At 39.0% G+C, this 17688-nt stretch overlaps 1 protein-coding gene across 1 annotated transcript in view; it reads right to left on the bottom strand.

Annotated features, from left to right (window-relative positions):
- The window catches only part of RASAL2 (RAS protein activator like 2), a 145474-nt gene that overhangs the window by 70145 nt on the left and 57641 nt on the right, over nucleotides 1-17688 (bottom strand). Inside the window, exon 3 of the mRNA XM_019530900.1 lies at nucleotides 3856-3962. Coding sequence (XP_019386445.1) covers nucleotides 3856-3962 — 107 coding nt within the window. The remainder of the gene's footprint in view (nucleotides 1-3855; nucleotides 3963-17688) is intronic.

Raw genomic sequence — 17688 nt, 5'->3', positions numbered from 1 at the left:
ACAGCAAGGATCTGATTACTGTGGACTGTCACAGGGGCACCAGAGATCAATAATGGAACAGCAGGGAAAATGGCACATTACATTTGAGATGCAGAACACATTGTTTGTGTGGGAGGAGAAAGCTGGTAATGCACCTACCCACCCATCACCAGACCTAGTCCTAGCCAGTTCCATCAGCCTATTTTCTCAGCGCCAGCATTTACTATTTAAAAGTTTTTAAAAAATCTGTTTTCATGTTTGTTCCTTCCTACTGTCTCTTGTAGGCATCCTCTTTTTCCCCCAACATGACTGGCAATTGTGAAGTGAGGGGTATCACTGAGTCTTGGTGGAAACCAAAGTTGCTGGATACCAATATAGCTGGGAGAATGGGGTTAAAAAAGGGCCAAGCATTGATGGTCTCAGAAACTGCTTTTCTCCCCCCGCTCCTTTGCACAGAATCAGTACCAGCAGAATCTGCTTGATTCCCTTCCATGGAAGATAAAGGGAATGACCAAATTCTGTATGTTGGTCAAGAAGATGGCTAGACCAATAAAAAGGATGTGCGTGCATGAATGCGCATGTGTTGTTAATGCAGTTATACTGGTCATTCAACAGTGAATTTAAACATGCGAGTATACTTTTCCTGCATTGTAAGTGTCAGAGACAGGAAAGCAAATTTCCTAAACTTTATAACTTGATATAACTTACCTTTATAAAAGACTCCCATTTCCAGTGTTCATTAAAGAAACTATTTCAAGAACTCCTGAAAAGAATATTCACTTATCGTGTGTTACGCAGTTGTAAATCAGAATTCCAAGGACTGGACAAAGGCCTATTAACAATAAACAAACAAACAAACAAACAACTCCCCCCCCCCCAAAAAAAAATGGATGCCTTTTTCTGTGCAAGTTCCACTATTTGTAGCTTAGAGAAAAAGCTGCATAGAACATACTGGAATCAACGTTCTGTTGAAAAGAAGGTTTTTCAACAGCTCTTGTGTGAGAACAGAAGCGTAGAAAGCTGTAAATGCATCTTGTTTTCAAAATCTCAGCATTTTTTTAATCGGTATATGAAGAAGGTTAAGCTGTCCCTTGTCTTATGGCACATTTGCATCCCCAGACGGTAAAGAGGGAAGGGATGTCATACTTAAAAATCAAGTCAAGAAAAAAAAACCTGAAACAGAACTGCGTGTTGACTGATTTTCTGCCACTTCAACTTGTCAGAGCAAATATCAATGACAAAAAAAACAGGTGTACTATTCCACTTCCATTTTCTTTCTGCCTACTATCAGACACCAATTGAGCTGAAGAAAACCTCACAAACATTTTTAAAGCTATTTCAGGCACACCTTTCTTTCCTAGCCATTCTCATGGCACTGGTTTTGGGGCTTTATTCTGGTACAATCTCATCTCCTCAATCCAGAAAAAGCTTAATATGGATCAAGATAAAAGTTTTCTTTTGCTTCTTCCTACTCATAAGCAGAGCTGGACTGAACCCACAGAATTTGTGGGATATTTGCCATCAGTATTTTAGGTGTGGGTCCATCTCTTACTCAGAAGTGCTTTAACTTTTGCCATCAAAACCTTGCAGTAACAAGTTTAGAGGACTGCATTGCCCAGCATTTGTACACAGGGAAGTCTCATCTCATCTGCTCTACTCTTCAACTTTAACCACAGCATGCAAGATAGAGCATTCAGAGCAAACTAGAAAAGCCAGTAGGCTTGTCCTTTATATAAGAATCAGGAGGGCACATCAGGCCTGCAGGTACACAGGTGGCCAGGCAGACAGAAAAGCACAATACCAGCTGCACAAGTGCACAAACAGCGTTTACTCTTTTGTAGGCATATGACCAAGAGCAGAGGGCACAGGCAGCCTCTTATGTCCCCTTTGCCTTAGAAGTCTTAACATCCAATTTAAACTGTAAGGAAGAATGAAATTGAGACAGTACACAAAGAATTAGCAAAGTACCTTTGAAGAGAAGTATGAAAGGAAGTGAGTATGATAGATTGTTAAAAGCTTGCCAAAATACAGGAAAAATACAAGGAAACGAAAGAAACATTTGAAGGGGGAAAAAAAGCAAGGGGAAAGATGAAGAAATGCCAAACAAAACTAGGTTGTTATTGATTTTGTGCACAATTATGTTAAATATAGTTTGTGACTGATAGATAAGCTGTAAATGTGGAGCACCACATTTATTTAAACACACACACAGGCTAACTAGGTCTTATAGATATAGTCAGGCTGAATATAAGCGACTAAAACTTCCTTAAATTCTTAGAATCCAGAAGCCCTCATGCTGCCTATAGGAACTGCCCACAAAGTTCATTATAAAATCCACAGCCTTACATATCATGTAAAATTATTGCAGGTACATTCTGCGATTAGACTAAAGATTTTTGCAAGTCTCATTTAGAATATAGCACATTAAGAGGAAAAAACAATCTATATGAATGTTTATCTATGTCAGAATGTCTTTAAACTGGGGAAGATGCATTTTCACGGTCCCTCAATAGATGCAGAAGTTTACTTCCGATCTCTTTATAAGACTTGCATAAAAACTGAAGAGCTGAGTGCAGATACTCAAACAGAATGATATTTATATCAAACAGAACGATCTTTATATCTACCAGACTGGTGAATTTAAAAGAGGTTAGGAAGAACAATTTTTGAGATAACTGGAGTTTTTTTTCCTTTTTAAAATTCCAGTGAGTCCTGAGTTTAAGGTTTGGCTCAAACAGAGAAATCAGAGTAACTTCAAGAAAATCTGATCTTCCCTATTAACAAGATTCATTACAAAAATCAAAGAATCCACCACTCATTTATCCATTAACTAGAAGATGAACACCATTTTGCAGAGCCTCATGAGAAAACATGTACATAAAAAGTTATGCATCTTAAGTTAGCTAAAAAATATTCTTCCTAGAATTGAGATAATTAATTGAGGCTTTCAGTGATTTAGGTAGAAAAAGGCAAACAATTAAAAATGGAATCACACTGGTTTCCATAAAAAGCCCAAGACGACAAATCAGTGTTCACTCACCACAGAAGAGCCAAAAACTATAACGACAATTCTTTTAATTTTCAAGCCTTTAAGGAGCCCTCGCATACCAGAGAGGAATATAAAAACCTGTACAATAATAAAACTAGACCTTCCCTCTTTAAAGCATCTCTAGCTCAGTAGATAAAGTATTAAAAGGCACTTCATTTTGCCTGCACTTGTGTTGTGACAAAGTCCTCCTCCTTCCAGACTAATAATAAAAGGAAAGCCCTAAGGCTGTTGGTCTGGATATACCAACTGAAATCAAGAGATGCTGGCAAGGATACCGAGACTTCTTACTAGAAAAGTTTAATTCAGACTAACCGCCAGCTGAGCTCCTTGTACAAACTGTATAATTAAAACCAATTTGCACCTGCAGAGATCATGCTCACTAACTTGAAAATAAACTGTTAGCTATTGCAACCTCCTACAATATTCCACTCATAAAATAAAAAGCAGTGTATCATCAGTGACCTCACCCAAAATAAAGGTCTTTTTGGATACGAAATTAGATAGATAGCCAGCACAAAGTCTGCACAGCGACTTCACAGGTATCTTGGACATGCTGAAATTAGGCTGGTGATGATCACCTCTTCATTTGGTTTTAAAGTCTATGACATTACAGACTTTGGATCAATCTGTGGCGAGTAGGCAAGTATGAGGTTCCGAAAAATGTTCTCATGATTTATGGTGGCTTATGTGCATACTTTTGTTCAACTGAAACTATTAAGTTATAAACCTGAATCAATAAACTGAGTACTAGATATGCTGGCTCTTCTAAATCCAGTACTGTAATCCAATAGGAAAAAAATCCTCCTTTGTACAGGAGGCACACTTACTGGCACTTTGAAAGGAGAGGTGTTCGAAGCATCCATGGAATTGGTTTTCTCAGATGTACTGGTCCCCGAGATGCTCCGTCTGCGAGGAGATCTCTCTGCTGGGACTTCTACAAAAGAAAACAAAACAAAAAAAAGGTAGGTAAGGAAACTGAAAGAAAAGTGACCAGGTTATATCCCATTCTGAAGAGAAGCTTTTACAAACTTTCAGGTGCATTATCAAAAAGCTGAATTTGTTCTTTTTATATTTATCAATAGTTTATTTACTTATGAAATTACAAAGACATTATAAATGACAAGGTCAAAGTTAGGAATCTGACTTGGTTTTACAGCAAATAACCTGTTAAGATTAAAACACTGGTAAAGCTCATTTCCCACATGTATTTAATATCCAATTAAAATGTGCTACCTACAGCTGTGAGAACTTTAAATTATTTTTTAAACCATCAGCAGTATAGCAATTAATACTGCAAAATAAAATCGAGGACACAGAGATCATGATTTTATCCTGTACTGAACATGATTTGACAAGGGTCAAAGTTCGGTCTCATGCAGATAATGTGATCCCACTGCTATCTCAAATTGAAAGACCATCAGAAGACTTATAGCTGCCTGGATAAAATGACATATATACCTCTGCAGGTATAAAAATAGGTCAGTTTCTCCTTGTTCTGGAAATATGACCTCACAAAGATATGACTTTGGCATCTTAAACCTGTGTAGGCAGATCTGACAAGCTCAGATTTTTATAAAAGACGCACTTATATCCAGTTCTACTGATTTACATCATATGCACAATATAAAAAACAAATATCTCTCTCTCTCTCTCTCTCTCTCACACACACACACACACACACACACACTATATACATACATATATATGTATACCTTTATCACAACTGCTGCCCATCTCCAGTTCAAATACTAGACTTACAGGAATCCAGCTTTATAAAACATTCTCAACAAGGATAAGAAAAATCACATCCTAATAAAAAGTCCACTGTTATCTTCTGGATCTTAAAGAAAAGGAGTGAACTGTGACTCCGGAGACTGACATTTTGACTCTTGCTGTTCTCCTTTCAAGAGAGAGATGCAGCTTAAAACTTCCATTTCTGGCCTCCTGGCCCTTGGGATCCGTGCTACTTCCACTTAAGAGATAGCTGGTTCTCTCTCTTTTCCCCCTCCCTCTCTACAGCTTGCAGAGACACAGAAAGAGAGAGAGGGAGCCAGCAAGAGAGAGCGAGCGCACAAGCGAGAAAGAAACACACAGGACTGCAGCTATTCAATCAATCGCTCCGACTGCACATCCTCATTAGTTACTTTCAGGCTATTAACAGACGCCCAACTGCCGGCTTCCCTCGGTTACAGAAAATTTCATGATGTATCCTGATTCACAATGACAACAAAGGTTTACTGCAATTTACAGCCAGCTGATGCCAAGAGAAGGTTTTCTACAAAAACTAACATACCCCACAAAAAAAAGCTTTCTTCAAGGAGAATGTTACCTGTAATGCCTCTGCATATTGGATTCTGATTTTACCCGTATTACAGTACGTCTCACCCATGGAGTCTTGAAGGAGAAAAGCAAAATTTACCATGATGACAGAGGTTAAGAAAGCAGGATTCTGCAGCAAGAGTACTGATACCTTGCACTACTTTTCTTTCAAAAATATTCAGTCTCCCAAATTACCTTTAACCATCCATGGTTAAAGGACTCTTATGGACAACAGCTTCCAAAAGGAGGTTTGTAGAAAGTCTAACAGATTATCGGCTAACCCTTGCAAATAGTGCGCAGCACTTAGTCCAGAAACATAAGGATGATGCAAAGAGCTCTGCTCACACAGCATAAGTAAATCAATCTCTCAATGCTTGCAACAGAAAGACCCTTAGCTTTCACTGAGATTTCTCCATAGGCTGATCATTAGCATTGGGCACTTCCCTTTACAACCCAAGAGGCACCGCCTGTTTCCTGGTTTCTGTATTGGATGATGACTGTCTGACAGAGTACCTTTAGAGAACAAAATGCTTGGAGAAGGGCCAGTGCTAGACCAACGATTATACAGTGGTCAGTCCCACTCTCCTGAAATTCTTTGCTGAGCTTGCTAGTTTTATCTTTAGAGAAAACCTTGCATCGCACAGCACAGGACTGGTCCTAATACAAGTGCTTACTAAGGCAGCCACATTACATATGATTTAAATAATCACATTTTTGTTGGCAATCGAATGAAAGGAGATGGAAATGATCAACATATTTGGAAGAGAGGATCAAAATCAGCACCTTTGCTTTAAATCGAACAGCATCCAGTAATATAATAGGTTTGGCTTTCTCCACTTCACATACACAGGAAATCACTTCACATCAAAGCATCCTAAGTAATTTAACACAGACTGTTGATTTTGCTGAGTCATAAATGAAAACAGAAGACTGAATTCCCCACCATTTTGACAAGGCAGTGCTTTCCCAGGACAGCAAAATAGAGAGAAATTTGAATTTAAAACAAAGAGAAGCCAACATAAAATACATGGCACTTCTCCCCCTCTCCCCAAATTAGCACCAATGCAAGTTCTCTGCAAATAAGACTCCAGAGCAGTACTTCAATTCTCAGAAGCTAGAAGCTCCACTTCAATCAATCTATCCATCGCCCTAAAGACAGAATAGCAGATTATTATTATTTTCTTGGGGGGGGGGGGAAGGGAGAAGAGGGATCCTGTTTCTAACTGTAAGAAATTTTTCATCTCCTTTCATATCTATCTGACAGACAGATCTACACAAGGAAAGGAGATGAAAAATGTCCTACAATTAGAAACAAGACCCCTCCCTCCACCCCAAACATATATTAATAACCTGCTAGTCTGTCTTTAGGGCTAGATGCAGACATTCAAAAAGCCTGAGGTGGAATTGATTTAAGTTACGTGGTTCTCTTTAAATGGTGTAGTTTAGATTGGTAGTGAAGAAAACCACATTCATCCTTTGACTGGGGGGGAGGGAAGAGGCACATCTTAGACCTGGTTCTGACATTTTTAAACCAGTCTGTGCACCAAACTCCTGTTCTATTACAGGTATAGACCCGTTTTTTGTGCCAAACTTATCCTCTGTTCTGTAGACTGGTTTCTGATCACTTGTACTGGTGAAAATGTAATGCCTGTACCTGGCCTATGAAAATGTAAAGGCCTAAATATAATAAGTTTGGTCAGCTACTTAACTCCAGGTCTAAGGCTGGAAGTGAAGCTACCACAGGGGATTTATACACATACCTCTGTCTGCTCCAATGTGCCAGAAACCCAGCGTGTTAGAGCAGACTCCATTAATCAAGTCTGCAAAGCCCGCAAGCTGATGCGCCCAGCTCTATGGCACCTCCATTTGTATAAATGGTGAAATGCGCATCAGTGCACAGAAAATGGCAACAGTGTGCTTTTGAACTAAAACACCTTTGATGCGTTTTCGTTCAAAAGCGTACCACCACCATTTTTTCAGCACTGACACACATTTTGCCATTTATACAAATGGATGCACTGTAGTGCCTTTAAAAAGTGCCTGGCGCTGCAGTGCACGCATGTGTACAAATGCCCTTAAAACAGTATTTCTGCTGAGTTGGGTGGAAAATGTGTACTGTCACCACTAGGCCAAAATTAGACAGTTGCCTTCCTTACCCTGACTCATGCTACATACTACTACTGCATTGTTTTCACCTGCTGTAAAATCAATGCACCTTTCATAGTCTCAGTATTAAATTACAATCCTTCTCTTCATGGCTCACTCTCCAGGGCCAAGAGTATAGACAAATCACATTGTCTCTGTGGATAAATAACAGTCTGAAACCTTTTCATCTGCTCTCTGAACCTCTGAAAAATAAATGGATTTTACCCCCTTCAATCTTAAAAACCAACAAAAAGCGCTGTAAACATCCCTTGGGGCACTTTTAATTCATTGCCTCATTTATCTGTGTTAAGCAATATTAGGCAGCTACAAAATAGCTGAGGCAATTACTCAAAGATGGCAGATGCCTCCAAAGACAGTTCTGCATAGGAATATATGAAGGTCTCTTTTCACCCCCTGCACACATCAGTGTCCTCTTCCCACTCTAACAGAGGATGCTCATTATTTTGACCAGGTTGGCAGAAAGGGAGCTTTCTTTTTCAGAGAATCCAGCAGAGGGCAATGGCATGGCAGATAGCGGTCTCTTGGCCACAACAATGTTGTTTCAAGCTTCTCCATTCAGAAAGCAATGATCCACAAATTTCCAAGTCTCCTGTATAGCATATCACCAGCTCCAGTCTTGTAATTTGAAACCTTGCTTTTGTGGGCTCTTGCATTCTACTCTGAATGACTTTTCTGCAGGGAGATGGAAATGAGGATGGAGCGAACAAGGTTCGACTTTGGTTGGAATAAGGTGTCCAATATCAACGCACCCCATCTCAAAAACTGCAGACAGTTGAGAGAAGGGTGACAAGAATGACTAGACACATTGCAAAAATTTCACAGGAAGAAAGATAAAAAAGACTGGGATTGTTTACCTTAGGAAAAGGAGTGAAGGAATTAATTTTTACAAGAAAATACTGAAGCCAAAAATGCAACCAAGCTTCGAAGAAGGACAGAATGAATCAAAACTCGTGGCAGAGACGATATCGTTTTTTAGCCCAACTAGGTATTTGCAAAAAAAAGTTTTTATTTGCAAGCTTCTGGGCACAGGCACCCATCTTCAGGCAAAAGAGATTGCAAAGATTGTAAAAGTTATCCTAGCTAGAAATGCAAATTCATATTTCACAATTTTTGCAATCTCCTAGGCATGAAGAAGGACAGAGCATTTATAGGGCTACTATGACAATCCAGAGCTGTTAATCCATTTGTTATTGCAAATGAAAATTCTGGAAAGGTCATTAAGCAGGTGCTTTAGAGTTTAAGATCACCTTTTAAAAATTATGTGGAGATATTTCAGATATGTAGAGGGCAAATAAAACAATGACAACCACAGGTGTTTTAAGCCTTCTATAAAATATTGGCACTGTTAACTGTATAGTTTGGTACCCAGTCTTAAAATCTGATCTAGTATGACAGTTCCTACATTTTTGTGCTGTAATATAATTCTGAGCTTAGTGGTCTCATACACTAGGTTTCAGTAGTTTAGGAAGGAAAGACATGGTGGTAGCAAGTAGGCATCATGTGTTTTACTAGAACATCCATCTCTGACCTTCAAGAGACTTGGATTTGTAAAAAGATGCATTTAATATCCATAGCCAGTTCTCAAAACATTCAAAATTGCTTTCCCAAGACATAACTTGCATGAGCTAAGAAAATTTAGGCATCAGTTATGGTCCTAAGAAATCCAAATATCTTATCTGAAGTCTACTTTTTCTAGTAATCTCTTAATTTTATTACCTAACTATAGAAAAGCCTATACAATTTTGAAGTACTACATCACCTTCTTTTCAACTGTTGCCCCATAAACAGAGTTTATTATACATTTTTGGATACGGGAATTGAAAGGAAAATGTTATGTAGCTAATTTCTGGAGCCAGGTACTGCTTTCTGATGCGTTTGGATGCTGTTTAGTACAGATGGAGTGCAGTCCATTACTAGGGCCCCTTAAGCAGCAAAATAATCTTAATAACAAGAGATAAATTGGTCCCCTCCACTCCACTTTCCCTAGCTCTCAAAATTTGAAGGCTGTCATTCTTAAACAATGGCCAAAGGCCGCCACACTCCTTGACTGCTAGCTGTTATTATATCCAGCAAGAAGTTAGCTGCCTATATATAAAATACCCTTACTACAATAAGGCAGCAAACATATAAATAACATTGTTTGCACGTCTTTTAGCTAGCTGAATTAACACTCTTCATGAGAAACAGCTAATTACCATAGGCTGGAACATGAATTGAATGGGAATGCCATTCTGAAATTAGACACTAACGTAAATGAGGGAACATTTTTTACCTAGGGAACCAATGTTTGAGCTAGAGGAAAACAATGTTTTATTTTTTTGAGTCAGTAAAAGGTGGGCCTCCCCTCCCATGTCATTCAACATTAGCAGCGATCATTAAAGAGGGCAAAGAAGTTAACATTTAGCTGCCAGTTATGCCACTTCGGGTATATATCCTATGCAGACAGATTAGTTATAATACGCTTAAATTGTGATAATGCCCAGAAGCCCATACTGGAATTCAGGAATTGTTATAACAAGTGCTATACAAACACACTAAGCAGACAGGCACATGAACAAACTACCATGAGGTAAAAGGAGTGGAGTCTTAGGGCTTGTCAGCTGCTCTACAATAACTGCCAGCCTATGTCCTCCATGGCACCTCTTTCACTGAGGCCTAAGGTATTGAGAGTCAGCTTTTATTTTGCCCTGTGGTATGAGCAAGTGTGCAGGCAATTATCAGAGTAGCTGCTGTGCTGAGAACTACTACTCCTTTTACTTCGTGACAACTTGATTCTGCATTCATGTCTTCAGCGACAATCCCTGCCCCTAAGAATTTACCATCTAACTTGAAACAAGGCACAATAAATGATTGCGAAAACTGTAAGGAGAAAAGGGTAGACGGGGGATTACATTAATAAATTTAGATCCTGCAATTTGATGGAACCTCAATGGTAACTTAACCCCCCCCCCGCCCCCAACTAAACTTAAAAGGAAGTTGTTATCCCCAAATAATCCTCGATTTTTAGGGAACACAGCAGAAAATGGTATTAAGGAATAATCTGAAAGAGGTGTATGAATCTTACAGTTTAACTTAAAAATACAAAGATTACAGCAGCAGCAATCTCACTATCAAGGCCTTTTGCCTATGAAAAAAACCTTTTACTACTTTAGAATAATATACTCAAACCCACTCTTGCACAGTGTAGGACAGATCTGTATACTATATAATCTGCTATGGCTGATAGGTTTTAGCATGTGCAGTATTTATAAGCAAACCAACTAGCTAAGTGGGTCACCATGTACTCATTCATAACTAAATTTAAAATTTCTTGTATGGCCAACAGGGGCGGCACAGACTAGTTCTTAGTTTTTAAAACAATACTGACAACTGCCTTCTTGTGAGATAGACAATAGAAGTGTGAACTTCTATTCACAGATGCAATCAGTCAGTGTCCTACATTATAAGCAAAAATGTTTTTAAGCGATTATTTTGATTTTGTTGGTTGCATCGCTTAACACAACATAATCATGAGTCTGGTAGAGTACATTCTAATGTGCTCACTCATATGTTAGGGTTTTTGTTTTTCCTTTGTTTTCTGGATAGCCTTTATGGGCATTAATGAATGTTCAACCAATAGGATCAGTTGACTGGTCTGATGATTCAAATACCCTTTGTTTGAACAGACCATTGTACTGTTACTATTAAAGGGAGAATCTAATTCATTCTTAAAACTTTTAAAAAAATCAATATACATTTCAATAAGTCAAAATAAAAATTTAATATACTGAGGGCATTTATGAAGTATTAATCTAACATATTCAGTCAATAATGTCATGCATTTGCAATTTAGATAAGACAGGGCAGGTTATTTTTTATCTTGCTGTCTCCTTTGCTCTCTCAGACCATTCACATAAAGCAGGCAATAAAGAGGTCTAGTTGGCCAGTTCTTAACTGTGGTTTCTCCTGCTTCTGTTGATGAGAACTACAAAATGGACACCACAAAAAGGGAAAGAGAACAGAAGGGAAGAAAGAGACAAGATCATTAAAGGAAGGAATAAAAGCATAAGGAAAGCAGATCTTACCACACAAATAAGGGGTTCAGGGAAAAGATGAGTTGCAATGAACAGGAATTTTAAACACAGAGGGTGTTTACAGATGTGCTCCAAGAGTGGAGGGAGGGGAGGGCATTTTAATTAGAGCAGCTCCAAGAACTGCTCAGAATAAGGAGTCTGAAGCATCACGTGCATCAGTATCCCCATGCTGAAAAATGGTGGCAGGGGCAATTTAACTTAAGTTCATTTAACGAGCTTTAGTTAAAAAGTGCCCCCACTGCCATTTTTCAGCACAGGGATGCTGATGCACATGACACTGGAGTCTGCTGGTGTGGTAATGACTATGCTCCAGTAGACTCGGTTAATCAAATCTGCTCTGATGTGCCGTAATTACAACACGCCGGAGCAGCCTCCCTGCATGTGTATAGGTGCCCATAATATACAACAGGGGTTGTCAACTGGGGTTACGTGCACCCCTGGGGGTACATGGGTGCAGGTAGGGACAGGGCGGCTGCCTCACAAGAGCAGGGCCGTACAGATGTTGCTTGTCACCCGCCTCCGTCTGGCTACTTGCCACAACTCCCACCCTGGGGGTACACTCATTAAAAAAGGGTTGAAAAAACCTCTGGTATACAATACAAGTTTCTTACAAAATTTTAAACCATACGTAAAAACGGGTGGAAAAAATTAGAACTTCACTTAACAGTTATACTCCCTTTCAATTCTCCCACTGGCAGATAGTTGGAGATACAGGGCATTATTTAAAGGGGTATTAATTAAGACCTTTAGTAAAAAGTGTAAATTAAAAACCAACCATACCTAATGCGATTTGTGCCATGTCATAAAACCCACCGCACCTGTTCTGACTTAAAACCCTAAAAGATGCAAGTTCCAGTATGTAGCTTGAAAATTTAAATTTGCTACAGTGATCCCTCAACTGAAAAGTTAGCATTGATGGCTTTACAGATCAGGTAACAAAAATACGAAGCAATATGGGAAAGGAAAGTTACGGAAGGAGTTATAAAACCATTAAGGTGCAGTTTGAACAAGAAATGTGCAAAAGCTGGATACACTGGATAAAGAGAAAAGAAAACAAAAATAAAAGATATTTCAGAAGACGTTTGTTACAGAATTCACGCACCAACCAAATACCAAATTTCAGTAAAAAGTGAAAGGTCTTCCCCAAAATAACTAACGAGGATTTTTAAATGGCACAAAGATAATGCTTACTAGCAAGTGACTACCCGGAGAAATCTTAAGAGACAATACTAGTAAATATCAAAGTTCTCTAACTTACTTAGAAGACAATCCCATTATTATTAAATGTTTGCATTGCAGTAGCACTTAAAGGCCACAACCAGATTAGACGCATTGCATTAGGTGCAGTGCAAACATTATAAAAGGCAATTCCTGTCCTGAAGAGTTTACAATCTGAAAGATCAGACATAATAGGTAAATGAGATAGACAAGGAAGCCAGGGTGAGAGGGAGAGGGCAGGAAATATAACAGGTGTGCAAAGCAGAATGTGCAAATCCTTGGCTTGTGAGCAGAGGTGATGATAAACTCATAACAGAATGCTGAGGAAGAAAAAGTTCAAGGTGGGGGTCAGTTACCACACCAACCACCCTTTATCATAAGGGTAAACAAGCCACGTGCAAGAATTCTCCAACTCTGCCCTTATAAATCAGATCCGAAAGGTGTTTGGCTCTGTTATTTAAGTTAATTAAACATGCCCAAGATATTTTCAAATACAAGAGTCGTGGTTGTTAAAAGCTCTGTTGTAAAAAAGTAGTTTCCTGTTACTAAAAAACTAGGCACTCACTAAGTTTTAATGCCTCTGGTCAAGTGGGCCAGAGCATCATTCCTCCCTGAGTATAACAAACAGGGACACTAAATTTGCAGAAGAGCCTTTCCAAAACCAGACTTTTGGCTCTAAATATTCAGCAAGCATCTAGGGATGGTACAAAACTTTCAATTTGGCTTTGGCATTGTGGCAGGGGTTGGGAAATTGTGTCTCCCGATAAGGCACAAGTCTGAGACCTACAGGAGAAAAATACAGCATGTTCAGCAGTGGAAAATGAGACACAAAAACCCTGCAAACCAGGACTGAGATTTACCCAATTCTCTGAGACAAGGTTACAAATACTAGAAAAGCCATTTTTTCCATGACGAGGAAGAGAAAGAAACTGTAAGGTCAAGGCATTTAAACCCTAGGTTTGAGCTTCAAAGGGAAGATGGATACTTGAGGGAAAGCCTGAAGTAAGACACTCCCTTGATCAAACCTGAAAACAGATGTCGGGACCCCTGGGACCAAGCAGGTGGCACATTCTTAAGAAGGACCCTAGAAGACTTCCAGAATACATGAGAGATGATATCTAGGTTAAAGTTAGTGGATGAATGGGCAACCCATTGTAATAAGAGATTGGAGGCAAAGAGAATGAAACTGGGTGCTCTCCTGCCCTCCCCCACATTTTTTGTGACAGCACATTTGAGTCAGGTCCCCTATGATCCTTTCTGGCTGTTCGTGGGGTGGAACTTAAGAGCTGTCCTGATGGTCTTCTGGTGTGGAGGAAAAGGTAGGAAGGAGACATGCTGTTAAAGCAGAGCACTAGCATCCAGTTCAGAGCTATTCCTGCTCCAACTCAGGTTGATGTGGTCTTATTAGAGAAGGCTACATGTATGGTGAAGAGAGAAGCACAGGAAGGGTATTTTCAGTCCTTTTCTTCCTCCTTTTTTGGGGGGGTAATTCTCTGTTTTCCTCTCAACGTATTTTCTATATATGTTCTGTGGCTTGGCTGAGACCTGAAAATAAGATGGCACCTTTAAACAGAGGAACCAGTGGCAGCTGCTACCAGTGAAGCAGGAAAACAACCTGGAAACTCAGCCTGTGCACTGGAAGGAAAAGGAGGGACTAGAACAAAGATGCAGCATCTGTATTAGCTACTGTCTACTCAACTGAGAAGTAAAGTCTTACCAAATGCATCTGTATTGGTGACAGCCACATTATGCAATTCCCCATGTCACTATAGTATGAAGTGATACCACAGCATGGACCTAGGAATAAACTCGGCCTTTCTATACAGTTCTGGAGTTTCAGACTACCCACAATATTACTGCACACAATTCTAAATGCTTCAATACTAAGAAAATGTCAAATACCAGGGAATTCTGAAAAAGAAGAACAAAAATTGGAAAGGGGTGGAAAACTTAGGAGGAAAGATCATAAAAATTTGAAATCTAAATATTTGCAGCTTTATTGAGTGACAACAAAGGAAGAATATGAAATGGTAGCCAGCCACAAGTGCCCAAAGCCTATAAAACACCAGTGAGAAAGAGGGAATTTTTAGGCTGTGACAATAAATAAGGTCAATGGAAAGAACTGAGCAAAGAAAAACTTGAAATCAATAATTTTCTGCTTATACATTTGTTTAAGAAAGGCTTTGATTCTGAGTCTTCAGAAGCAGCATCACTGTTTGATTTTGCATTCTAAATTCAGTTTTTGGAGTACAAAAGATATTTAGATAGGCACAGGACCTGATTTTCAAGCTGCAATTGATCTTAACATATAATGTACACATTTTTTTTAAAGGGAAAAAACAACAATCAACTCTTCTGTCTTTTTTGATATATTAAGATATCACATAGTTGAGAAGTAAAGCTGACCTGCATGCTGACTGATACCAGTAGAAGCAGATCGAACACACTGATCAGCTGTTTGAATTGCACAGTAATAACTTAACAGCTCTGAAAGAAACAGCTGGGAGCAATCATTTCTCGACTACACGTCTATCACTTGGATTCTGCTTCAACATTAGTCCAAGTATTTTTGGAACTATTTTAACTGATTCTAAACTTTTTAATTAAAGCTTCATCTCATTCCAGAGCTTATCCTAATTTATAATTATTTTACAACTCCAGACTGAAGAAATTAAACCCCAGCAAAAGTAGTTGTCTTTCCAGTAAATTCTTAAATATATATATTAGAAACCCTACCGTACCAAGAAATGACAGAAGGCTTTTCTCATCTTCTGTGCTGCTATCCAGCCATTCAGCCCCATCACCAGGAGAAAGCAGACTCATTCTCCAGCCAGAAAACTTTTCCATACAGAAAACAATGATTGAACGAAGCAGGGAAGGAAGGGTAGGGAAGAGTTGATGGTCTTGGGAGTCCAGTACTTAAATTATATCATACACTGACAAAATGAAACAGAAAACGTGACTCTGCCCCTCTTAATTCTGTGTCTGACAAACCAGTTTGATAATAAAGCAGGCATGGGCATGAGCAGTAAGGAAGATAAGTACTACTTGTCCCTTTGTGCCAGGTTTTAGCTCCAGCAAAAATACCAGGAAGAAAGAAAAAGAGGGAAAATGGTTAGTAATTTAAAATGATGATTTGCATAATATGATATGGACAATTCAAATAAAAAGAAATGGATCTCAGTGATGAAGCAGTTCAAATCCCCAGCCAGCACAATAGCTAATCAGTTAAGTGCAGCATACAACAATCATGCCTTTAAAAAAAAAAAAAAAAAAAAAAAAAAATCAAATGAAGCAGCTTTGTTTACAGGTTTCTTTTCTAAAAAACAAAGCTTAGAAGGAATTTAACCCCCTCCCCCTTCACAACTGGAGAACCTGCATTCCTCTCTTCACCAGTCCCTTCCTGCTTCAGCTATTACAACAGCATCCCAGCCTTTCTTACAATGAATTTGTTTCATGCAATGGCAGGTTGATCAATCTGTGAATAGGAAGCTCCCACCCCTCCCTTTTCCCCTCCTCCTGCATGGCGGCTGCATTGATCGACAATAATGGAATCTGTTTCTGACTGCCAACAGCAACATTAAGGATATTAGAGCAGCTCGTTTTTATCAGAACCAGAAACAGCATTTTGAAGCCCTGCTGGACTTTGGCCTCCTGAGTTAACAAGTCTTTTTCTATGAGGCAAGTAAAAAAAAAAAAAAAAGGCGGGGGGCAACAGAAGTGAGCATTGTTGGGGGTTCAAAGAAACCACCCACACTCTCCGACTTTTATTTTACAAAAAAGGATAATACCTCTGCTCTGTCCAGGCAGTGAGCTTATCTTGCAGCTCTGTGATGGGGACTTGCAGAGTGACTTGACAACAGGGAAGGGGTTATATCTAGTTGTTTAGGATTTATGGCATATGATTTATACAACACAAAAGGGCATTTTACAGGTTTAGACATGCATAAGCAAAGATGAAACCTGGTAAGTGAAGGACTCCCGGGCCCCACAAATCAAAATTGTCTTTGTCCTCAGGGACCAGGCTGATACCCTGGTCAAACTGCACTTTTTAAAGAGACAAAATCCTTTTGTTCACCATTTTCAGTAAACCTGTCTTCATTTTAAATAATCTATCCACTTTCCCACACTGCATTATTGCCAAGCCAATTAAAAACTGGGCCACTCGCTGACAGTGGACTAAAAAACAAAAAGCCATTAGATCAGCAAAGCAAAGATTTAGATCCCAGCCAGCAAACAAAGAAAAAAAATGTGTAGAACACCAGCACGGAAGAAAATTCCAATTACTTAGGCAAACTGTATCAAGTACTGTTTTTACAGGGCAGATATTTTCATAAAACACCTGCCATGCAAAGCAGATGCTATATAGAATTGGCAATTAATGAGGGAACATGGGACAAACTGTTGAAAAGTGAAATACCACAGCCACATGTAAGGTTTAGCAGAGTGGCTGTCTTTTACCTGGACTGAGAAGTACTTCACTCTAATATGAAAACAGGATGTACCCTGTATTCTCTACAATTCTGTAATGAAAGGGTGTACCAAAAATACTTTTCTATGCATGTACAAAGAAATTCACTGGTTGGTAAACTGAGCTATTCCAAAAATTTCAGCTTTGTAATGTTGTAAATAGTTTTCAGTCAATGAAAGCTTTATACAAAGCAATGGGCACATACCTTGTCAGAATGAGCATGTTCAAGGAGATTTTTTGGAAAAGGTTTAGATGACAACTTCATGCCATTCACGGAGCAATAAAGCACAAAAAAAAAAAAAAAAATCTCCATTCCTGTCTTCTCAGACACTGAAATGAGGTGAATACACAAAAGTCTTCAGCTCTTTTTCTTTGAAAACTGGTTTTATTTTAAAAGTTGCTTGTCAAACCTT

This window comes from Crocodylus porosus, unplaced genomic scaffold (assembly GCF_001723895.1).
Source record: "Crocodylus porosus isolate Cpor-Errol unplaced genomic scaffold, CroPor_comp1, whole genome shotgun sequence".
NCBI lineage: Eukaryota > Metazoa > Chordata > Crocodylia > Crocodylidae > Crocodylus > Crocodylus porosus.
The sequence above is the reverse complement of the archived record's forward strand: the minus strand, read 5'-3'. Positions and strand labels throughout refer to the sequence as shown.